Source organism: Pipra filicauda, unplaced genomic scaffold (genome assembly GCF_003945595.2).
Source record: "Pipra filicauda isolate LSUMZ 115617 unplaced genomic scaffold, ASM394559v2 scaffold103_size3290846_pilon, whole genome shotgun sequence".
NCBI classification, from domain to species: Eukaryota; Metazoa; Chordata; class Aves; order Passeriformes; family Pipridae; genus Pipra; species Pipra filicauda.
The window spans coordinates 1,645,222-1,663,219 of NW_024103474.1; the positions used below are offsets into that span (position 1 = coordinate 1,645,222).

The window sequence follows — 17,998 nt, forward strand, 5'->3', positions numbered from 1 at the left end:
GAAGTCCATCCAAAGCCTCCAGACATTCAAGAAGCTCTGACCGCCATCCATCATTACTAATTCCTCTATAATGAGAGAGGATCTGCTTTTCCTTTACTCACCTTTTCCTTTGCCATCTTACTTCTGAGCCACGAGCTGAAGGCCATGCGACTTTGGGCATCTCCAGTAGCACCCACACTCCAGATCAAGGCAAATATAAACCAGGGTTCAATCAGCTCTCCCATACGAGCAGCCTTCTCCCGGGGAATGGTCTTAATTCCCTTAGAACCAGAGACAAGCAGAAAAAAAGTTCTCAGCCATGGTTAAGGCACGCAAAACCCAGACTCTTCCTTATTTTTTCGTAATTCTATTCAGCTTCTATGTAGCTTTTCCTAGCCAGCTTTTCACAGGCCTTGTTAATATATTCTGTGGATTAAAATTTGTTGTTTTATTGGTGTACTTGAGAGACTCCCCTTGCTGAACTAACGTCACTCAACAGGAGCTGGGAGAAGAATTTAGTCTTAGGTTTTTAATTTGAAAATTGTCCAGCCTTCTCCAGTACTAATTCTCAGAGGACCTGCAATCTGAAGTGCATCGCTGCTCAGCTCAGATCTCTGCTTTCCACTTATTCTCCAATTCCCTCTGCTATAAATAAAAGTGAACCTCTGCCCTCCAGCCTGGTAGGCATGGAGCTTATCTTTTGTTTCTTCAGTGGGCAGAGCATAATCCTTCCAGGTTTACCTATGCTTTGCAGGATGTCATATTACTTCTGCCCCGTAGATGAGCTACAGCATGACCTTTCTGCACCAACATCTTGTTCTCTGGTGACTAACCCTCTGCATGACTTGGTGTCCTTAAGAGTTACAGGCACAAATAATAGTGAAAGAGGTAGCAAAATCCTACCTTAATGGGAATGAAAGGCTGATACAAACATTCCAAGAGCACGAGGAGGCTCCTTGTGAGGTTACTGTCTGTTGAGGTAATTATCTCCTTCACAGAGTTCCGCACAAAGTCGATGGCATCCTGTAAGGAAAGGCAGGAACAGCTCAGTGTCACCATCCAGCACAGCTGTCTTTGGTTTTACCTTCTCATTCTGGTTTCTCCTTGTCTCCCTCATGCTATGTTTAGCACGTATAGTGACTGAAAATGCTGCCATTTCCAACTGCATCCCAAGTATCACTGTTCTGACTGGAGAAAAGCCAGTCAAACCCCTAGGTTCAGTCTTAGCCCCAAGAAACCACTGAGCCTGCCTTTTGGTTCTGCACAACAGTGATGTGCATCTTGTGGCATCACTGCTGTTAAATGGTTTGCTCCTTTTGGAGCTTTCCTTTGCATCTCCAGGTTACTCATTACAATAATGGCTTAGCAGCAGAGTAGAAATAACAAGACAGGTTCAAACAACTTTCTCCCTGGAGTTACTCCACTGTAAGCAGCAGCGCTGGGATGATTTTGTCCAGAAAATAATTTTAAAATGAAATAAAATAAACTATAATGACCAATAAGACTAAGTCACATCTACAGGGATCAGTGAGTAACACCTATTAAACCCAGAAAATTCACAGAGCAGTTTGTATGCTGGTAGTCTGAACTGTTCCCACAATGGCATTTAAATCCAGGCCTTGATGAGTCTGTGCTGGTTGATATGCAAGCTGACAAGCTTAAACTCTGGGAAGGCTGGAATGGCACAGTAGCTCACCTTGAGGAATTTCTTGAAGAGAGATGCTAGTTTCTGTGAGAAGCGCTGCATGATTTCTGGGATATTTTTCAGCCAGCATTCAACGAAGGGGTCCAGCCCCAAGATGCTGGGTTCCAGGTAAACCATGCCACAGCGGGAGACTGTGGCAGGGGAAGCAACAGCCAGATCCTGGACTTCAAACATCATGGTCATGCTCTGGAAATTGTAAAACAAAAGGAAGGATAAGGACTTGTTCACTTTTGATACATCTTTCAGTGCTGGGAGAGAGGAGTACAGACAGCAAGCAGCAAAAGCGAGAGGGATGAGTTACCTCTGTCATCTTTATGATTTCCCCTGAGCTGAGGCACAGCTTCTTATTGTCATCTAGCACTGTGTTCATGTTTTCAATCCACAAAGCATCAACTGGCCCATCAAACATATACCACTTCTTGGTGGTGTCAGTGGCCACAGTTCCCCGACGGATCAGTGTGGAGAAGATCCCATCTGTCCTGAAAGGTGTGAGGAAGGCAGGGCTTGGCCCATTCTGGTTTTGCTGAAATCAATGGCAAAGTTCCCACCATATAAGGCAACAGAGCCAGAATATTACCCTGGTTTATCTGCCCAAGGATACCTGTGCCTCCCTTTTTGATGAGCTGCATAAAGGTCCACTTCATTCCTTTTTTTACTGAGATAAACATCTCAGCCCGAGTGACACCATGAAACAATTTCTTTGGGCATTAAATCTGGAATTCATATCATTTAACTGTAAAACATCAAGCTTTCCTTTAACATCTCTCTCCTCAATAACAAGTAAAGAGGCCTTGCTAGCATCCAGTTCAGGTCATAGGCAGGTTATCTGCTCTCTTGAGGTGCCTCTTTTTCTCCACCAAGTATAAAGGCAGACTCGGGTTACAAGGATAAATCCAGGCTAAAGGGCACGTCCCTACCCTCTTTATAACTGAAGTTCCCCATCCTCAACTGTCTGTGAACCCAGGTGGTGCTGGAGCTGGTGAACAGGAGAGCAGACACAAGGAATGCTGACTGTTGACAGCAAGAACTTAATGTACACATGGAAACCTGGAGTGCAATTTCCATTCAGACCCTGGATAGACTCCACTCCTGCTATTAAATAATTATTTGTTATTTTTATAATGCTAGTGAATTCCAGGATATTGTTACTGAGATCAAGGGAAAACTGTCTGTTCTAAAGCTCAGCTGATTAAAACAGATGGATTTGTCTGTAAATACATTTTACATGGCTGCTGTATTTTTCTTTCTGTCATGTTGATGTGCCTGTGTGCTGCCCTTGGGTAGACTCACATCATAAATAAAACTGTTGAGCTTAATTGGAACATCCTATAAAATGTCCTTCAGCAAATATACACCAGATTCTAAGTTGGGAAGCTTTGGTCTCAGCATCAGTAATGTTTACTTGCTTGCACTTTTCCTAGAGGTAGTTAGCTTCATATATATTTAGTTTCCCTCATTTTACAGAACACAATTTTTAGCTTTGCCCCTAAGCAAGTGCTAGCTGACAGGGCCAAAGGGAGATTCACACTGCTTCTCACACCTTAGATTCCAGATAAAGTGAGCTGCAAAGTCAACCTCAGGTCACATATGAAAACATAAGCAGTAGGACCTGGCTGCAAAGAGGGCAAATGGGCCATTGGTTCTTGTTTCCAAAACATGCAAGCAAGCAGGAGTCCTGGTAACGGGAATGAAATGCCTCTTTATGCCTGAAAGTCACTCCTCATCATTCAAGGCTACCAGTGCATTTACACAGAACAATTCAAGTGCACAGTACAGAGGTCACTTTTCTTCAGAAGCAAAGCAAGTGTTTTTAAGCTGCTGTATCTTAGAGCAGGGGCATGTGCTCCAAAGCTATTGAATTATTGTTATGCAGTTAACGCTGCGAGCTGAGCTGCAGGAACTGTCTGGGCATGTGCCGGCAGACGGGCCAAGCACACAATAAAAGATGTCAGCTTAAATCTCCGTGACTGGCTATTGTAGCTGGGTGAGGATAAGGACTTGATCGCTTCTGGTTTTGCGCCACCACCCTAAACGGTTCTCAGCCTTGAAGAGAAGACGCTCAAGACCAGAAAAGTGTTTTCTGTCTGGAAGGGAGGAAAGAAGGTTTTGTACTTTACCACTCATGCGTTAGCAAGTTGAACTCTCCATAAAGCTGGCCCATTGTGATGGATTTGGGATTCAGTATAAAGTAGTTGACTGCTTCGTAATTCCCACCACTGGCTGCAGGCTGACCTTTCAGTGATGTCATTGCAGCTGCCAGGACTTCATAACTCTGCAAAAGCAGGACAGCCAGAGAGTTAACTGCCATGGCTCCAGGATGACAAAGCCTCTTGCTCTCACAGCAACTGCATTCAAAAGGCAGTGAGAAAGGAGACAGAGCGGAGGGTAATATCATAGTAAAAAGATGCCTGGTGAAATAAAAGCACAGAAATAAAGCATTCTACATGCAGTTAGATCTCCTGTGCAAGAGGCCTGAAGCACATCGAGATGTCAAAGCATGTCTCAGCCTTAAAAATCTGCAGCAGAGCTAATAAGCCTTGTTCTAATCTCACAACTCACAACCCAAAAAGTGAGCTAGTAATATACTTTCCCATGGCTATAAATCAGTACTAACTGGCAGCGTCTTTGTGCCCAGACTTCTATCTGAGAGAAGCTGGAAATGCCAGAGCGTGAGTCTTCTGTGAAACTTAAACCTCTGCATCACCAGGGGGGTGATGGTTTGCTGGGGCCAGCACAGTGTCTCACCCATACCTTTGTCTTCCCAGAACCCGTTGGTCCCACCAGCATAAGGCCATGACGGACCACAGTGGTCTCATACAGCTGGATGACCTTAGTCACAAAACCTGTAGAGGAAGATGATGCACAGTCGGTCTTGGAGAACATCTCTTTCCTAGGACAGCACACTGGACTGAAAGCCCAGACCCAGAGGGAGCTTGTGGAGAGCCTTTTCTCTCACCATCGACATCCTTCAGATTGGCTTGGATGCAGGATTTGCGGATGGCTTCTTCCAGGATGCCATAATCAACAGGCGTTTCTTTGATGTTTGGAAATAAATCTGAGACAATACCATTGAAGAGCTTGAGGTCATCCTGCAGGAATTTGGGTACATTGGCATCCCTAATAGCCCGCAGGCAGATGAGCTCCTGCAAGGATTAAAGAACTCAGGACTTCAGAGATCATTCCTCTCTTAGAAGGCCACATTAGTCTATGGCAGTGTGAGCTGCAAGCACATTTACCTCATCCATATCAGGATTCTCTCTTTTGAGGTTGCCAGCTGTTGAGATGACAGTCTTCACAGCTCTCATCCCAAAGTCATAGTGGTCCTGGAAAATGCACAGAGGAAACAATGTCATCAGACAGAGAAGCACCACCTAAAAAAGAGAAAACCTATGCATGCACTCAGTTAGCAGGTAAGAAAACAAAATGAGAGAGTTATGCCTTCAGAACAACACCTTCATCCAATTCTGTTCTCAGGATCCTTGAAACAACTAACTAGTCCTCAGCTGTACAGGCTACAAGTGAAGAAGACATGAATAACTGCAGTATGAAAAATCCTAGATGGAAGGAAAAGCAGGCAGGGCTGCTTGGCTGAACTGTCCTGACACTGTAATACTATCTAGGACTTAGGGTGAATGCAAGTCCAGCCACACAGGTGCAGAAATGAGAGTTAGAAAGGAGGGAGGAAGATGAAGAATGGGTATGGTGACCTTTTTGAGATATGCTATCATAAGGCACCAAGAGAACCATCCAGGCACTATGTGCTTAGGCTGAGAAAGCCTCACATTAAGAAAAAACATTCATGGACATTAAGGCATCTACCTGAGAGCTGAGCTGCTCTGACAATAGTTTGAATGTTGTGGTGATCTTCTTTGCAAGGACTTTGGCTTCATTAAACCCAAAGGAGTAGAGTGAGATCTCAGCAATCATGGAGTAATCTGGGACCATCATAGCCACAGGACGAAAGAGAGCCTGAAACATACAGATCCAACACAAGATCAAAAATCTGTCGCTTCTTGCTTTTTTCCCCAGCAAACTGGAAAGGCTGAGTATCTATCCAAGACTGTTTAGAGGTCACAGCCACGAGTGTGCCTGGCACCTGTCAGCAGACTGCAATCCGAGGACTGCCATTTGCTTACATATTGTGTTTCAAATCTCAAAGTCTAGAAACCTCCCAGAAGTGTTGCATCCTAACCCTTGCCATAGACACACTGGTGGGTCCAGGTAGCCTGTAGCACCTGTGTTGCCCCTCTGCTTTCTGTCTATGCAGCCTCCCCTCCTCACCTTCAGGTTATCGGGCAGTTCGGTACGCCCAGCATACCCCGGATTCATTGTGATGAAGACGGCACAGGATGGCACCAGTGGGATCTCTGTGCCCTCAAATATGAAGGACTCCACCTGGAAAATTACAAATATGATTGTCCTCAAAGAACAGAGCCTGACCTACAAATTAAATAACGTAGCAGCATCTTCCATGAAAAGAACAATGGCTTTTAGTAGTTAAATTATCAAGCTGCCCACAACTGTAGTGACTCAATCTGGTCCCACTGCAGGAATCCAGTATTACCAGCAATATTTTCCCCTGCATAAGAAACTGGGATCATGGAAGATTTACTGATAGGATAAATTTTTTTTTTGACTCTTGAACAGACTCCTATGTCTCCAGCTGTAAACAAACATCTTTCCATTTATTTCGCGGTAGAGATCAGACCTGAATTAATTCATGGCAAAAAGGGCAAAGAGAAACCTAAATCCTTTTTAAAGCTGTGTAGGTAGTAATTTCAGATGGGGGATAAAGTAATGCAGAAGAATTTACGGAGAGCAAGTTTCTAATTCCAAGCCAAAGTCAAGGAGATTCAGGTCTTAACCCTTCTGAGCCTCCAGAGAACAAAGCAGAGACTGGCTGCTAGACTGGCTGACAGCTGAGTCTCCATTAAAGCCAACAATTCACTTTCCAATGCAACTCTGTGTGTACATGAATGTGCATTTTTCTGCACATACTGGGTTTTGTGAATCCACCAAAGCTTGGATAACACATTTAGACAAATTGGGTGCTGAGCAACTCATGGCAGAACACTGGCTGCCTTTATCACAGCTCTGATTTTTATCAGCTCAGTGGATCTGCATCAGAGTGTCTCCCACACCAAAGTCTGCTGGCACTGCAGCTCAAGCTGAGATTTACTTCAGCCCGTGAGAGTGTGGGCAACTGTGGCAGCACACACTTGGGTTACAAACCTCTCCCCCCAGCATGCTGGCTGTGTAATGGTCTGATACGATGCAGCACAGCCAGGACATTGTTCAAACCTCTCCAAGCTTAAGGATGTCTGTCCAAGTCACCCCTGAGCACTGAAGTGAAGCAGTCCCCCATGAAGGTTTGCAGGGACAAGGACTTGCCTGAACTAGCTCAAGTGGAGATTTTTTTGTCTGCCTTTGTATCCACATGTTCCTTACATACCCTCTGCTGCTGTGCTTTCTGGATGGTTGTGATCTGCTGGGCCACCACAGAGAGCACCTCGATATCGATGCGGTTGAACTCATCGAAGCAAGCCCACGCGCCAGAGCTGGGCAGGGAAGGAAAGATGGAGGGAGTCAGGAACACCCCACAGGAGCAAACTTGCAGTCCAAAGTTCAGCTAGATCTAGAAATTACAAATCCACATACTGGGTAGGTAAAACAGAGACTAGAAGTGAACCCCAAAGGCCCCTTATGTCCCATGGCAGGCAGTGACACAGCCACAGTGCCCTGGGACGGTGGAAGGGGCTGTAGCCCCTCACCCTGACTTTGCATCCCAGGCCATGTGATGAGTGACCATGGCAATAACTGATCCTATAGCCTGGGACAAATTCTGCATGTTATAGATTTGAGCTTTAAAGAGCTGTCATGTTGAATTCCTGGTTTGTACCTGAGTTGTAAATGTAGCAGATACAATTTAGACAACTCTTAAGTCCATTTTTTAGAATTTGGAAGACTATGTATAAAGCTGGAAGCATGCCTATGAGGAAGGTGATCTTCCCACAAGGCATGGCTTAAGAAAGAAGTTAAATAACTGACAAAGAAAACATCTGAGAAAAGAATATCGCTTTTGTTGGAGTAACTAATTCAGATTCACCAGTGTGCAACAGACTAATTGGACCAGCTCTGTTTGAAACATAGAGAAGAGAGAAGCCTCTCTGAGAGGATCCCTCAGGGCTTAGAGCAGTCTCTCTTGGCTGCTCAATTTTGAATATTCTCAGCAGATTCTCTTCTTCTTAAGATTAAGCAGCTTGTGGGCTGAATCTCAGTTCAACAAGTATGATATTAAAATAAAGGCCAAAGCTGCAAACATTTGCACAGGTGGATTAGTGCACTGTGGATTAGTGCAAAGCATTTTAATTTTGCCTTAAATGAACAGGATCTCCTTTTATCTTTTTTTTTTTTTTTTCTTTAATTGGATCCAGTGTCCCTCCTTTCTGGCTGGAATTTTGTAACCTTGATTATTCTGGAACTCATTAACCCCCTTACTAGGGCTTTGCTTGTTCTTTTGGGCTGCTGTGAAAAATACCCACCAATTCCCAGTGGCCAGCATTCCTGGATCCTGCCTACTCCTCAATAATGACATGCAGCATTTCATTGTACCTGGCTAATCCCTTAAAAAACTTTCCCATTGCCATAAAGTCGAGTTGGTCGGAGCAGTTGAACACTACAGTTTGGATTGCTAGTGCTTTGCCCAGGTCTTTCGTTGTTTCTGTTTTGCCTGTTCCTGCTGGTCCTGCAGGTGCTCCTCCAAATTTCAGGTGCAAAGCTCCTGTAAGTGTCAGATAACACCTACGACAAAGAAGAGACCACATGATGAAAAAAAGCATTTGTACTACTGATTTCAGTAAGGGAGACATGATCTGTCCAGCTGGAGACAAGGAGGAATCCATCATTCATTATTCTGCAAAACTGCTTTGATATGCAGCATTCTGCAAAGGAGTTAGCTATGTGGCCTTGATTAGTATTCACAGGGGCCTGCATGGATAAATCCTTCTGCCACTGGCTACAAATTCACTCTCCAGAAAAAGGACAGTTACTAAAAGGTAAAACTATTATTTCTGCTGCATATCCTAGAGTACTAGATGCTATCTGCTGGCTTCTAGAAGAGCTCCTTAGCTATCAGCTGGGCATTTTATATGAGTCAAAACACTACATTAAGAATTAGGAGAGTGAAAGCAATCAGCCTGAGCGCTGATCACCAGGAATACAGTAGTTACCAATGCCAGGATGTTCCTATGCCCTCATCTCAAGTAGTACTTTACTGTACAAATGGTTTCTATTTACACACAGTAAGCAGTAGGACCCACTTGGTCAGATCCTTGGTTTAATTCTGTTCATCCAGAAGAAAAAAAAAAAACAGAAAAGAGAAAAAAAATACACATTACCCAGAAAACAATCTCCTTACCTGTCAGTGAGGGGTGTGATAACCAGACGTCCAGTGTTCCCCAGATACTCATAGCCATAGATAAATTCAGCATTGACTGCTCTGATGTACAGGTCCTCCCTTGTCCAGTAGTACCTAATGATGAGTGAATATGACAGCAGAAAGATAAACACTGGCTGGCAGACAGAACAGCAGCTCATGAGACCACAGCCTGCAGGTATGGAGACCTGCACTTCAAGGGATTTCCCTCTTGAGAGAAGAAGGAATAAGGTAACACAACAGGGTGGACAGGAGTTCTCACAGGACCTGTACTCCTTGGGCAGGAGGATGTCTTTTCACAATGAAACATCATGGTATGGGTTAGTCTATACTGCCAAAGTGGATGCCATCAAAACCAGGTCTATCTCAGATGCCTTAGAACTAGCATCCTTAACAGACTTTAATACCACTCCTCATGTTAGAGGTAACTCAGGACTACTGCCTACAGATGGTGCAAACTTCTGTTTCTATTTGTCATGGACACAGCTGGCCAGGGAGGCCAGGTGAGGTTCAACAGCAATGCTCTCTAACCTGAGCTGGGAGATCCACTCGAAATCATTCATGCTCGTTACATTCTCCTCAATCAGCTTTGCTGCAACATCCTTGGCATGGACCTCAATCACAATAAGAGCTGACAACACTGCTCGCTGCATCCTGGACAGTTTTCCACGGACCAGGGCAACCAAATCACCCAGCTGGGAGAGGAAAAAAAAGTACTCTGAAGCAATCCATTCAAAAAGCCAGGCTGCACTAACACAATGCATGCTAAAACTCAGATCATAGGCTGTGTCAGGGCCACTTCTGCCTTTTCTCTTGTCAGAGATACAAATGATTGCTCAGAACGCAGATCCTACTCAGGGCTGGCTCAGACCTGACTTTTGCCTACACCATTACCATATTCAGGTGAAAAGAAAGCGTTAGATCCACGATGAGGCCCAGAGCTAATAACTCCCAGGTATTAGGTGTGGTTGGATGCATGGAACAGATATGAAAGATGCAGTTTCATCTTGCACTGTCCATCACTTCCATTCTCCTTCACCTTCAACTTCTTGGGTGAAAGTTACCTTTCACCTTGTTATTGTCTTCAGGTCATGATCATATTATCAGTCCTTATTTGAGGTTTATGATGACAAATATCCTAATGATTAAGAAGACAAGAATCTGTTTTTTCACCTGTTTTGAATTGAACTGTGCTATGCAAAACTGTGTCTCTCTTTCCCCACAGTATGGTTCTGACTGTATTTATAACTTATCAAAGGTCTGATGATTCAAAAGTCACCATCTGGCAAAATCTCACCCTTTCATTCATTTTCATACCTGAGTACTCAGCTGTGGGTAAAGCCTGTCGGACAAATCTCCAGCTTCCAAGGCTTCAGACACTTCCTTTGTCCAGAAAATCTGGCAGCCAGCAATGACCACTTGGCCAGGCCATTGCAAGACCCATGCAGTACGTGGAGTCTTAAAATAGAAAAAAATAGGGAAAAAAGGGTGGAAAATGGTTGTAAGACAATGACTGATTGATAGATTGATTGATTTCTATGTTCTCTTGCTGTTTGAGATGCATGATTAACAAATAAGAACTGAGTTCTTGTGTAAGAGCCTTTTCTTTTTTCCCCTCCTGTTGCTGTCAAAAAATCTTCAGGCACTGGGTACAGCAGGTACCTCCTCTCCACTGTGCCACCTGCAGTAACCTGTTACAAGTAGCCCAGAGCAGGGGAAGAGCAGGAACTTGTAAGACCGAAAAGAATGTTTCCCCTCCTCTGGCCTATTCCAACTTTCCTACTTTCAAATTTTCAGTCTGAACAACAGAAATATCTGAGGCCTTTTTGTTTTTCAGCCTTTCTCCCTGCTTAGACCTAACCAATTAGAAATTCAGACTTTATACCAGCATAGCTTTTACACAGAAACCAGAGCCAAGATGCACTGGTGGAAACCAACAACTGCCTTTGTTACTTTTACCAGCCCCTAACACACTGTGTAAGACATGAGAGCTGAAAGAGAAGATCCTTATAAAGAGGAAGCCATCTGGAGAGACAAATAGATATGGATTCATACAATGTTGTTTTTATGCTAATAGGAAGCATTTTGTGGCTGTGAGGGAGTGAGCAGGATTTGCATTCTTCTGGACCATGAGCTTCTTGCTCAGCTGCACATTCTGCACTTGACCAACACATAACTGGATTAAAGGCTGTATTTTGAAAGTAGAATAGAAGAGAATATTCTAGTAGAATATTCCAAGTTCATCAGCCCCATCACTGGCGACCTCTGTGGCAAGCGTGGAAACATCAGAGACCTGGTGGTCTGTGATAAAACTCTTACCTCTGGATAGACACCAATTGATTTTTCTATGTTGTCCCGTACACTGGCCTTCATAGATTTTTCCACTTCCAGCAGCCAGTCTTCCACATTTTCAGAGGGATGGATGGGAGTAAACAGCTTCACCTCTTCTCCATCAGCAGAGTACATGTGCGTGATCTGTAGGTCCTCCTGGAACTTCAGCTAATGGAAGAAGCACGACATGAGATGTGAGCGGAGGATTTCCGTTCTGTCCCTGCCTTCCTGCCCCTGGGGGACAGCCAGGCTGTACCAGTGTTTGCTCATTATAAACCTGGTGCCAAACTTGGTTGTCAGTGGGGATAAAAAAGCGTGCGACAGACGCGCAAAATGACCTCTCCAAATAATGGAAGATGATTGTATGAAAACAAGAGATTCACATCGCTGGTTTAACTTGAGTGAAGCAAATCAAATTATAGGTAGGATGAACATTTCTCATTGCCTGTCTAGGATTCAAACCCTTGACTCCTGTTCAATTCTGTAGATTCAAATCATTTCCCTTGAGGTCACAGTGCCTGCTTTTAAGACTAAAACTTTAACAGCTTCTCCGGTGCCCCAGCATATCACTGAAAGTCCCCTTATTTATTCCAATGGCTTTGCACCAGGTTTCCAGTTCAATTTCCTTTCTATTTTTCCAAACTAATGACTAGGAGATTGGTTTTACCGTCTGAGTATTGTGGTGGTGCGAGCTGTGACTAGCTATGGAGTCTGAAGTCTATTAGGAATAACAAAGAGGAAAAATAGCCAGGTTAACTCCAGCTCCTAGTAGGGGTGAAGGCAGAAACTAAATTCAGTTCAGGCTTGTTTACTCCTTGTCCCTTCTGAGGCTGTCAGCAAGAGTGGGATTCCATCCTAACAAGGTGCCTGAAAGTAGACAGCTAAGTCAGAGCTATTTCTCTTGGCCTCCATGGTGAGATGGACAGACATCTCCAAAGGGAGTGCCCTCTCTTCCTGAGATGGATATCTAAGTGGATTTCTCCAAGTCGCCCTTGGCAGATGCCTATTTTACTCCCATTTTCTGAAGGACAACCAAGGATGCCCAGTTCACAGGCAGAAGTCTGGCTTTGAAATATCTAAAGTGAGGTTGATTGAATCCCATTCCAAGAGAGGCAGCACCTGGCAATGCCTATGTACAGTTACAGATTCCCAGGAGACACATCTCCAAACAGCAGAATGTGAACACTGCTCCAGACCTCAGAACACCTCCAAGTTCCCGTGACACCAGCACTCCAAAGGTGGGCCAAGCCACTGGCATGCTTGGTTTGCCTACCTGTGCAATGTTCTCGAAGCATTTGTGGAGGTGAGGTTGTACAGCAGTGGGGTCTTTTGTCTGAGACAGTATTTCCAGCAGCTCATCATCCGAAAGGAAGTAGAACCTACAAACACAGAGACAGGCATGACGAGAGGCTCTCTTTACTGCAGCATCAGGGGCTAAGTCCTGGCAAGCTGGGGAACAAGCCTTTTGCTAAAGACACTTTTTCTGACTGCTCGCTGGTCTCCTTGTATTTGTTTAGGAGATGAGCAGCCACAGTCCAGACATCTCCCTTCCTGTAGAGACAGACTTCTCCCTCTGCATAAGTCAGTTATTCCCAAGCAGAGGGTTTAAACAAGTATCAAAGAGGGTTTAAACAAGTATCAAAGAGTAGAAGTATTCCTTCAGGAATAAGAGACAAAGTTACCCAGAGGTGTTCATTTTACTCCCCCTTTTCTACACAAATCGTGAGGCACAGATATGCAGCGGTGCTACCAGACTGCCCTTAACTCACCACATTTGTGTGTGCCTGTTTTCTCCCCATCAGATGGCAGCATTGAAAGGCACAGCCCTGCTTATGTTTTGCAGCCTCATGAATATATCCTAAGCTTAGATGGTTTTGCTTTTTCTTGGCAGAGTGGAGTGAGCCTCTCCTTTCATATTTTCTGAATCCAGCCCACTGAAATTTGGGGTTACCTGGGAAAAGCACCTCTCTTCGTCTCCAGATATTCACTCAGCCCTTTCTGCACGAGTTCGAGTAGTTTGTTAGCGTTTTGCAGCTTCTCTAGTAGCACTGGATCAGGGCACAAAGAAATCACCTATAACAGAATGGAGAACAGAGGAAGCATCAGTATTCTAAGCATGTGGGAGATAAGGCAGTGGAGATAATTGGGTTGCCCACTGATGTTACTGATAGGATTTAAATGACTCACACACAGGAACACTTTCACAGGGGTCTGGAGAGGTGTAAGCTTTGTGGGTAAGGAGGGGAAACAGCTCTTGTGGATGTGACAAGCACATTTCTGGGTTCCCCTAAACACCAACACTTGTAATATGGAGTACAAGTGGTGATGGAGTCCTGGGAAGTGGAGACTGGAGAACAGAAGAGAGCAGAGCACTGCTACCAGGACACAAAAACAATGGTTCTAAAAAACTCACAGAGTCAGTCTTGGGGAGGAATTGAGGGAGTTACCTTATGGCTTACAACCATAGCAGGGCTGGTTACAGGAGTCATAGGAGGCAGGGGGGCTGTGTGTTGAGGAGGAGGAATCTGATGGGGTGCAGAGTTTGGTGCAAGGCATTACAGAGAACGACTCTGTCCATTCTTACACCAGAACAAAAGGTCAAGTTCAAAGAGAAGAAACCCAGCACAATGCCCCGGGCAAGGCTGCACAGTTAATACAGCACTGCTCATGTCCACACCATTACAAAAACAACGACTCAAAGACACAGTCCTTCTGAGAGCACAGCTCCAAGGAGTTTGGGAGACCTGCACTGGCCTTCATCAAGGCACATACCTCAGGGTTTTCATTAGCATTCTTCATGATCTTCCTCCAATCCTTATCCACAGTCTGGTAGCGCTTGCTTTCCACTGGGAGCTGTCTTTTGATGTCCTCTGAGCTAAAGATTGGCTCCAAGTAGAGCCAAGAGCGCTGACAGTTCAGCCATTCCTCTAGGACATCCTAGTGGGAAGCAAGAAGAGCACATCAGAACCCCATGCTATAAACCTGTTCAACAAAACCACTCAAACTGTGTACCAGAATGAGTTTAAAAAAACAAGCAAGAAAAAAAAGAAAAAAGAGGTGATGCTGCATTAGACCTTCCACAATTCTAAAATCTACCTGCAGGGTCAGGAGTTGGAATTTCCCTACCAAATAATTAACAACTTCCTAGCAATCCCCACTGATAACAGTTCTCAGCAGGCATTAGAATTAATACCCACTAGTTTATTGGGGATAGTTTAGAAATATGTGTAAGCCAATACTAAAGTTCAAAGGGACTCTGTGGTGCCAGGTCAAATTTCTGTGACTGGTATTTCTGTTTTTTTTACAGAAGCTGGTACAATGTGAGCACAGAGTAAAATGGGAATTTTATTCTGTGGAAAGAGGTTTTTTTGGGGGAAGAAGAATGACAAATAAAAGATGCCAGACTGCAATTCTGTCATATCCTCTCTCCTGCCTGAGGTACCTCAGCCCCAGCCTTGCCTACAGAATAATCCATCACAAGATCTTCAAACAACTCTCTGAATTAAGAGAATGAATGAAAAGCTAAATATTTAAGTTAAACACCAGGCAGGAAACCCTGTTTGTCAGGCATTCAAAGGAGCAAGAGAATTAGGTTTGAAGAACATCCTCCTTGTCCATTTACAGGAGATTGGACAGCCTGGGGAACTTGCCCAACATTGCAAAGCAACTGAAAAGTGTTTGGCTCCTTTTCAGACTGCCTTAGACACATGGTGCTATCTACAGTCCACCTGACCTAGCAAGAGCTGGAGTTTTCCAGGACTACAGACAACAATGTTTTTCATACTCCATCAGCTAACCCTGGCAAACCCCTTCCCAGAGGTGGATTTATGGGCCTTTAGTGACACAATCAAAAGAAGGGGTAGGAAAGGCAGCGTGAAAACCTGTACACCATCACTGCCAAAACCACACATTAAGTAACTGAATTTCCCCATGTCACCTACTGCCATGGGGCTTGGAGCAGCATGTATCCTCATGAGCACTGCAGCAGTGGCCCAGGCACACACAGATGGTAAGCACCAATCGACAGAATAAGGTAGATATGAATAACAGACAGCAATACAGCTGTGCATCAAACACCAACATTTACACAGTTCTCCAGCCAGACACTTGTACTGGAATTTTTCTCCTGCACCAATACTATTTTGCTGTCAGAGTCCTGCTGGGTGCTGCTGGTTTGAGGAACACACGCTGGCACAGTCTGCCAGATGCTGCTTAAAAGTAGTCTTTCATGTGCTTTCCTACACTGAGATGTGAATGATAGCATGGATTTCACAGAGTTTGTAAGAATCTGTGAGGTCCATTAGTATAGTATGATTAGAGACACCAGTAAGACTATTTACAGCAATGGGAGAGTTCCGGCCCCACCAAACATATTGCAATAGGCAGCAAAAGAGCTGCATTATTTTACTAGAGTCAGAGGGCTTTGAAAGGCCCTATTCCTCCCTAAAGACTGATACTCTCTCAATAGCTGTCCTTCCAGCTCCCCAGCAGCAACTGCACAGTGTCCATGTCCCAGCATGGCAGCAGAGCCCAGCTGCCTGCCTTCACCACATGTGTGTGGGTAAGAAACCAATACCTGTGTCATCTTCAGCTTATTTTCCCATTCATTCATCCTTTCCTCAAAAGGTTTCTTGAAGGGTGAGAAGGACATGCTCTGAACCAGGACAATATGATCATCCAGGAGCTGAGAAATGTCATCGGTGCTTTTCAGAATATAGGTTTTTGTTTCTTTGTAAAGCATCACACCAAACACAACTGATTTCCATTCACTCTCTATCTTGTTGAGTGACTGAAACAGAGGGACAAAGAATTTAATTTTCAGATACAACATGCAATGGTTATCCCAGCTTCCACAACTCTCTTAATGCCCTTCTCTAGGAAATGACAGATTTTCACTCCTGGATTCCACTAGAAACTACAGCTGTGTATTTAATGCATGATACACTCAGCAACAGCACATTTCCTCTGCTTTTCCCATAGATTCAACACCTGTGCTGAAAGGAACATCTTGAGGGAAAAAAATGGCAATTTCACCTTCAGGCTCATTTATGCTATGAGCTGCACAGAGGCTGCCAGCAAAGGGCCTGTTAAAGACTACAGTTAATGATGGCTTTGTCAAAGGGGGAAATATCCATGGGGAACTCACCTGAGATTTCAGGGAACAAGAGCTGCCACAAGGTCATGACTTTTAATCAAGACCATCTTAGATCGCGTATGAACTGGTGAACTGATAGACTTTCAGACTATTTAACTTGTGAGTCTCCAGAGCCAGCAAGTTTTTCCTGCACTGGTTTACTGGTTTAAAGGATTAGCCATCTCTGTTTCCAGTCCTAGCTAATCCCCTTGACATAACATTTGAATGGTAGAATGCAGACAGTCAATTTATTTTAACATAACCAGTCACTAATCCCAAAGTGAGGAGTGAGACCTGAGCAGTGGATCAGCATAACCATCAGGCAGTGCTGTTATGCTACAACTGAAATTCTACACAAGGTGGAATATGTTCGTCTAGTGTGTGAACTCAGTTGTGTGGCCATTGCTTCCCTCTGTAAGGGCAGCAACCTTTTCACTTGTGCTGCAGAATGTGTCTCTGGGACAACAGGAACACCACCCAAGACAACAACTGCCTGCTCAGCAGAAGCATATTTGAGAAGCAACCAAAGATACAGCAAGTCCTCTCTGCTCACATTTTCGATGGCGTATTCCTTGCTGGCTGTCTCAGCCACTTTGAGAATGTTCTCAATGTGGTCCGGCAGGTTCAGCTCCAAGCAGCGACCAAGAGTCAGAGTGGGTTCCAGCTTGACATCGGGGCTAATTTTGTTCGACAGCATCTCCCAGTGCCGCTCTCTCATACCAGGATTGCGCAGCCCTTGAATTAAGGGGACGTATTGTTTGAATTCTTCAATCTTGTCTCGAAAGCTCATTGCGACACCCTGGCAGTCTTGCAGGGGGGAAAAGAGAACAACATCAGCAAAGTCTTGCAGGGGGAAAAAGAGAACAACATCAGCAAAAACACTGGGTGAGGAAGTTGCCTTAAGGAATTTCTAGAAGTTGTCTAAAGCCTGATGTGCGTGTAGTCACATGGTATGGGGTAGATAAGCAGCAGGAGAGAGCACTGGAAAATGCAGGTCGAAGTAATGAGGATATGAAGGATCTCTCTATATGGCCACTAAGGCAGGATTCAAGTCCACTCCCAGAAGCAGATCTGCCTATCAGCCAAAAGCCATGCTAAGCAGAAGTGTGACTTAGGCTTGAGCTCACCAGAGGACAAGAAGTAAACAAATTAACTCCTTGATATGGGCTCAATCCTGATGAAGCCTCATCTGCCAGAAGGTATTTTAGAAGCTTTGGTCATCATTCCAAGACATTTACTTCTTAACAAGGCTACATTGTAAGTTATCTCACACCCCAGCTCAGTCCCTCCTCCATAGAAGATGGACACTGTATCTAGGAGCTAGAGGCAGGCTGGGATCCCAGCCAGCTCTGGAAATGGGAAGCATGCAGGAGAGACCCTGCCTGCCTATAGCCATGCTAGGGACAAATGTACT

The 17,998-nt window shown here is 44.5% G+C and overlaps 1 protein-coding gene across 3 annotated transcripts in view; it reads right to left on the minus strand.

The window, feature by feature from the left end:
• The window catches only part of DNAH1 (dynein axonemal heavy chain 1), a 73,671-nt gene that overhangs the window by 30,105 nt on the left and 25,568 nt on the right, over positions 1–17,998 (minus strand). For all 3 annotated transcript variants that reach the window (XM_027727513.2, XM_027727466.2, XM_027727495.2), the window contains exons 20-40: positions 17,138–17,391; positions 16,027–16,239; positions 14,223–14,387; positions 13,402–13,523; positions 12,724–12,829; positions 11,439–11,618; positions 10,437–10,577; positions 9,651–9,814; positions 9,102–9,215; positions 8,297–8,485; positions 7,137–7,242; positions 5,966–6,079; positions 5,504–5,653; positions 4,921–5,007; positions 4,641–4,827; positions 4,436–4,527; positions 3,802–3,956; positions 1,986–2,163; positions 1,676–1,870; positions 883–1,002; positions 102–260 (exon numbers count right to left, since the gene is read on the minus strand). In XM_027727513.2, coding sequence (XP_027583314.2) covers positions 102–260; positions 883–1,002; positions 1,676–1,870; positions 1,986–2,163; positions 3,802–3,956; positions 4,436–4,527; positions 4,641–4,827; positions 4,921–5,007; positions 5,504–5,653; positions 5,966–6,079; positions 7,137–7,242; positions 8,297–8,485; positions 9,102–9,215; positions 9,651–9,814; positions 10,437–10,577; positions 11,439–11,618; positions 12,724–12,829; positions 13,402–13,523; positions 14,223–14,387; positions 16,027–16,239; positions 17,138–17,391 — 3,191 coding nt within the window. The remainder of the gene's footprint in view (positions 1–101; positions 261–882; positions 1,003–1,675; positions 1,871–1,985; positions 2,164–3,801; positions 3,957–4,435; positions 4,528–4,640; positions 4,828–4,920; positions 5,008–5,503; positions 5,654–5,965; positions 6,080–7,136; positions 7,243–8,296; positions 8,486–9,101; positions 9,216–9,650; positions 9,815–10,436; positions 10,578–11,438; positions 11,619–12,723; positions 12,830–13,401; positions 13,524–14,222; positions 14,388–16,026; positions 16,240–17,137; positions 17,392–17,998) is intronic.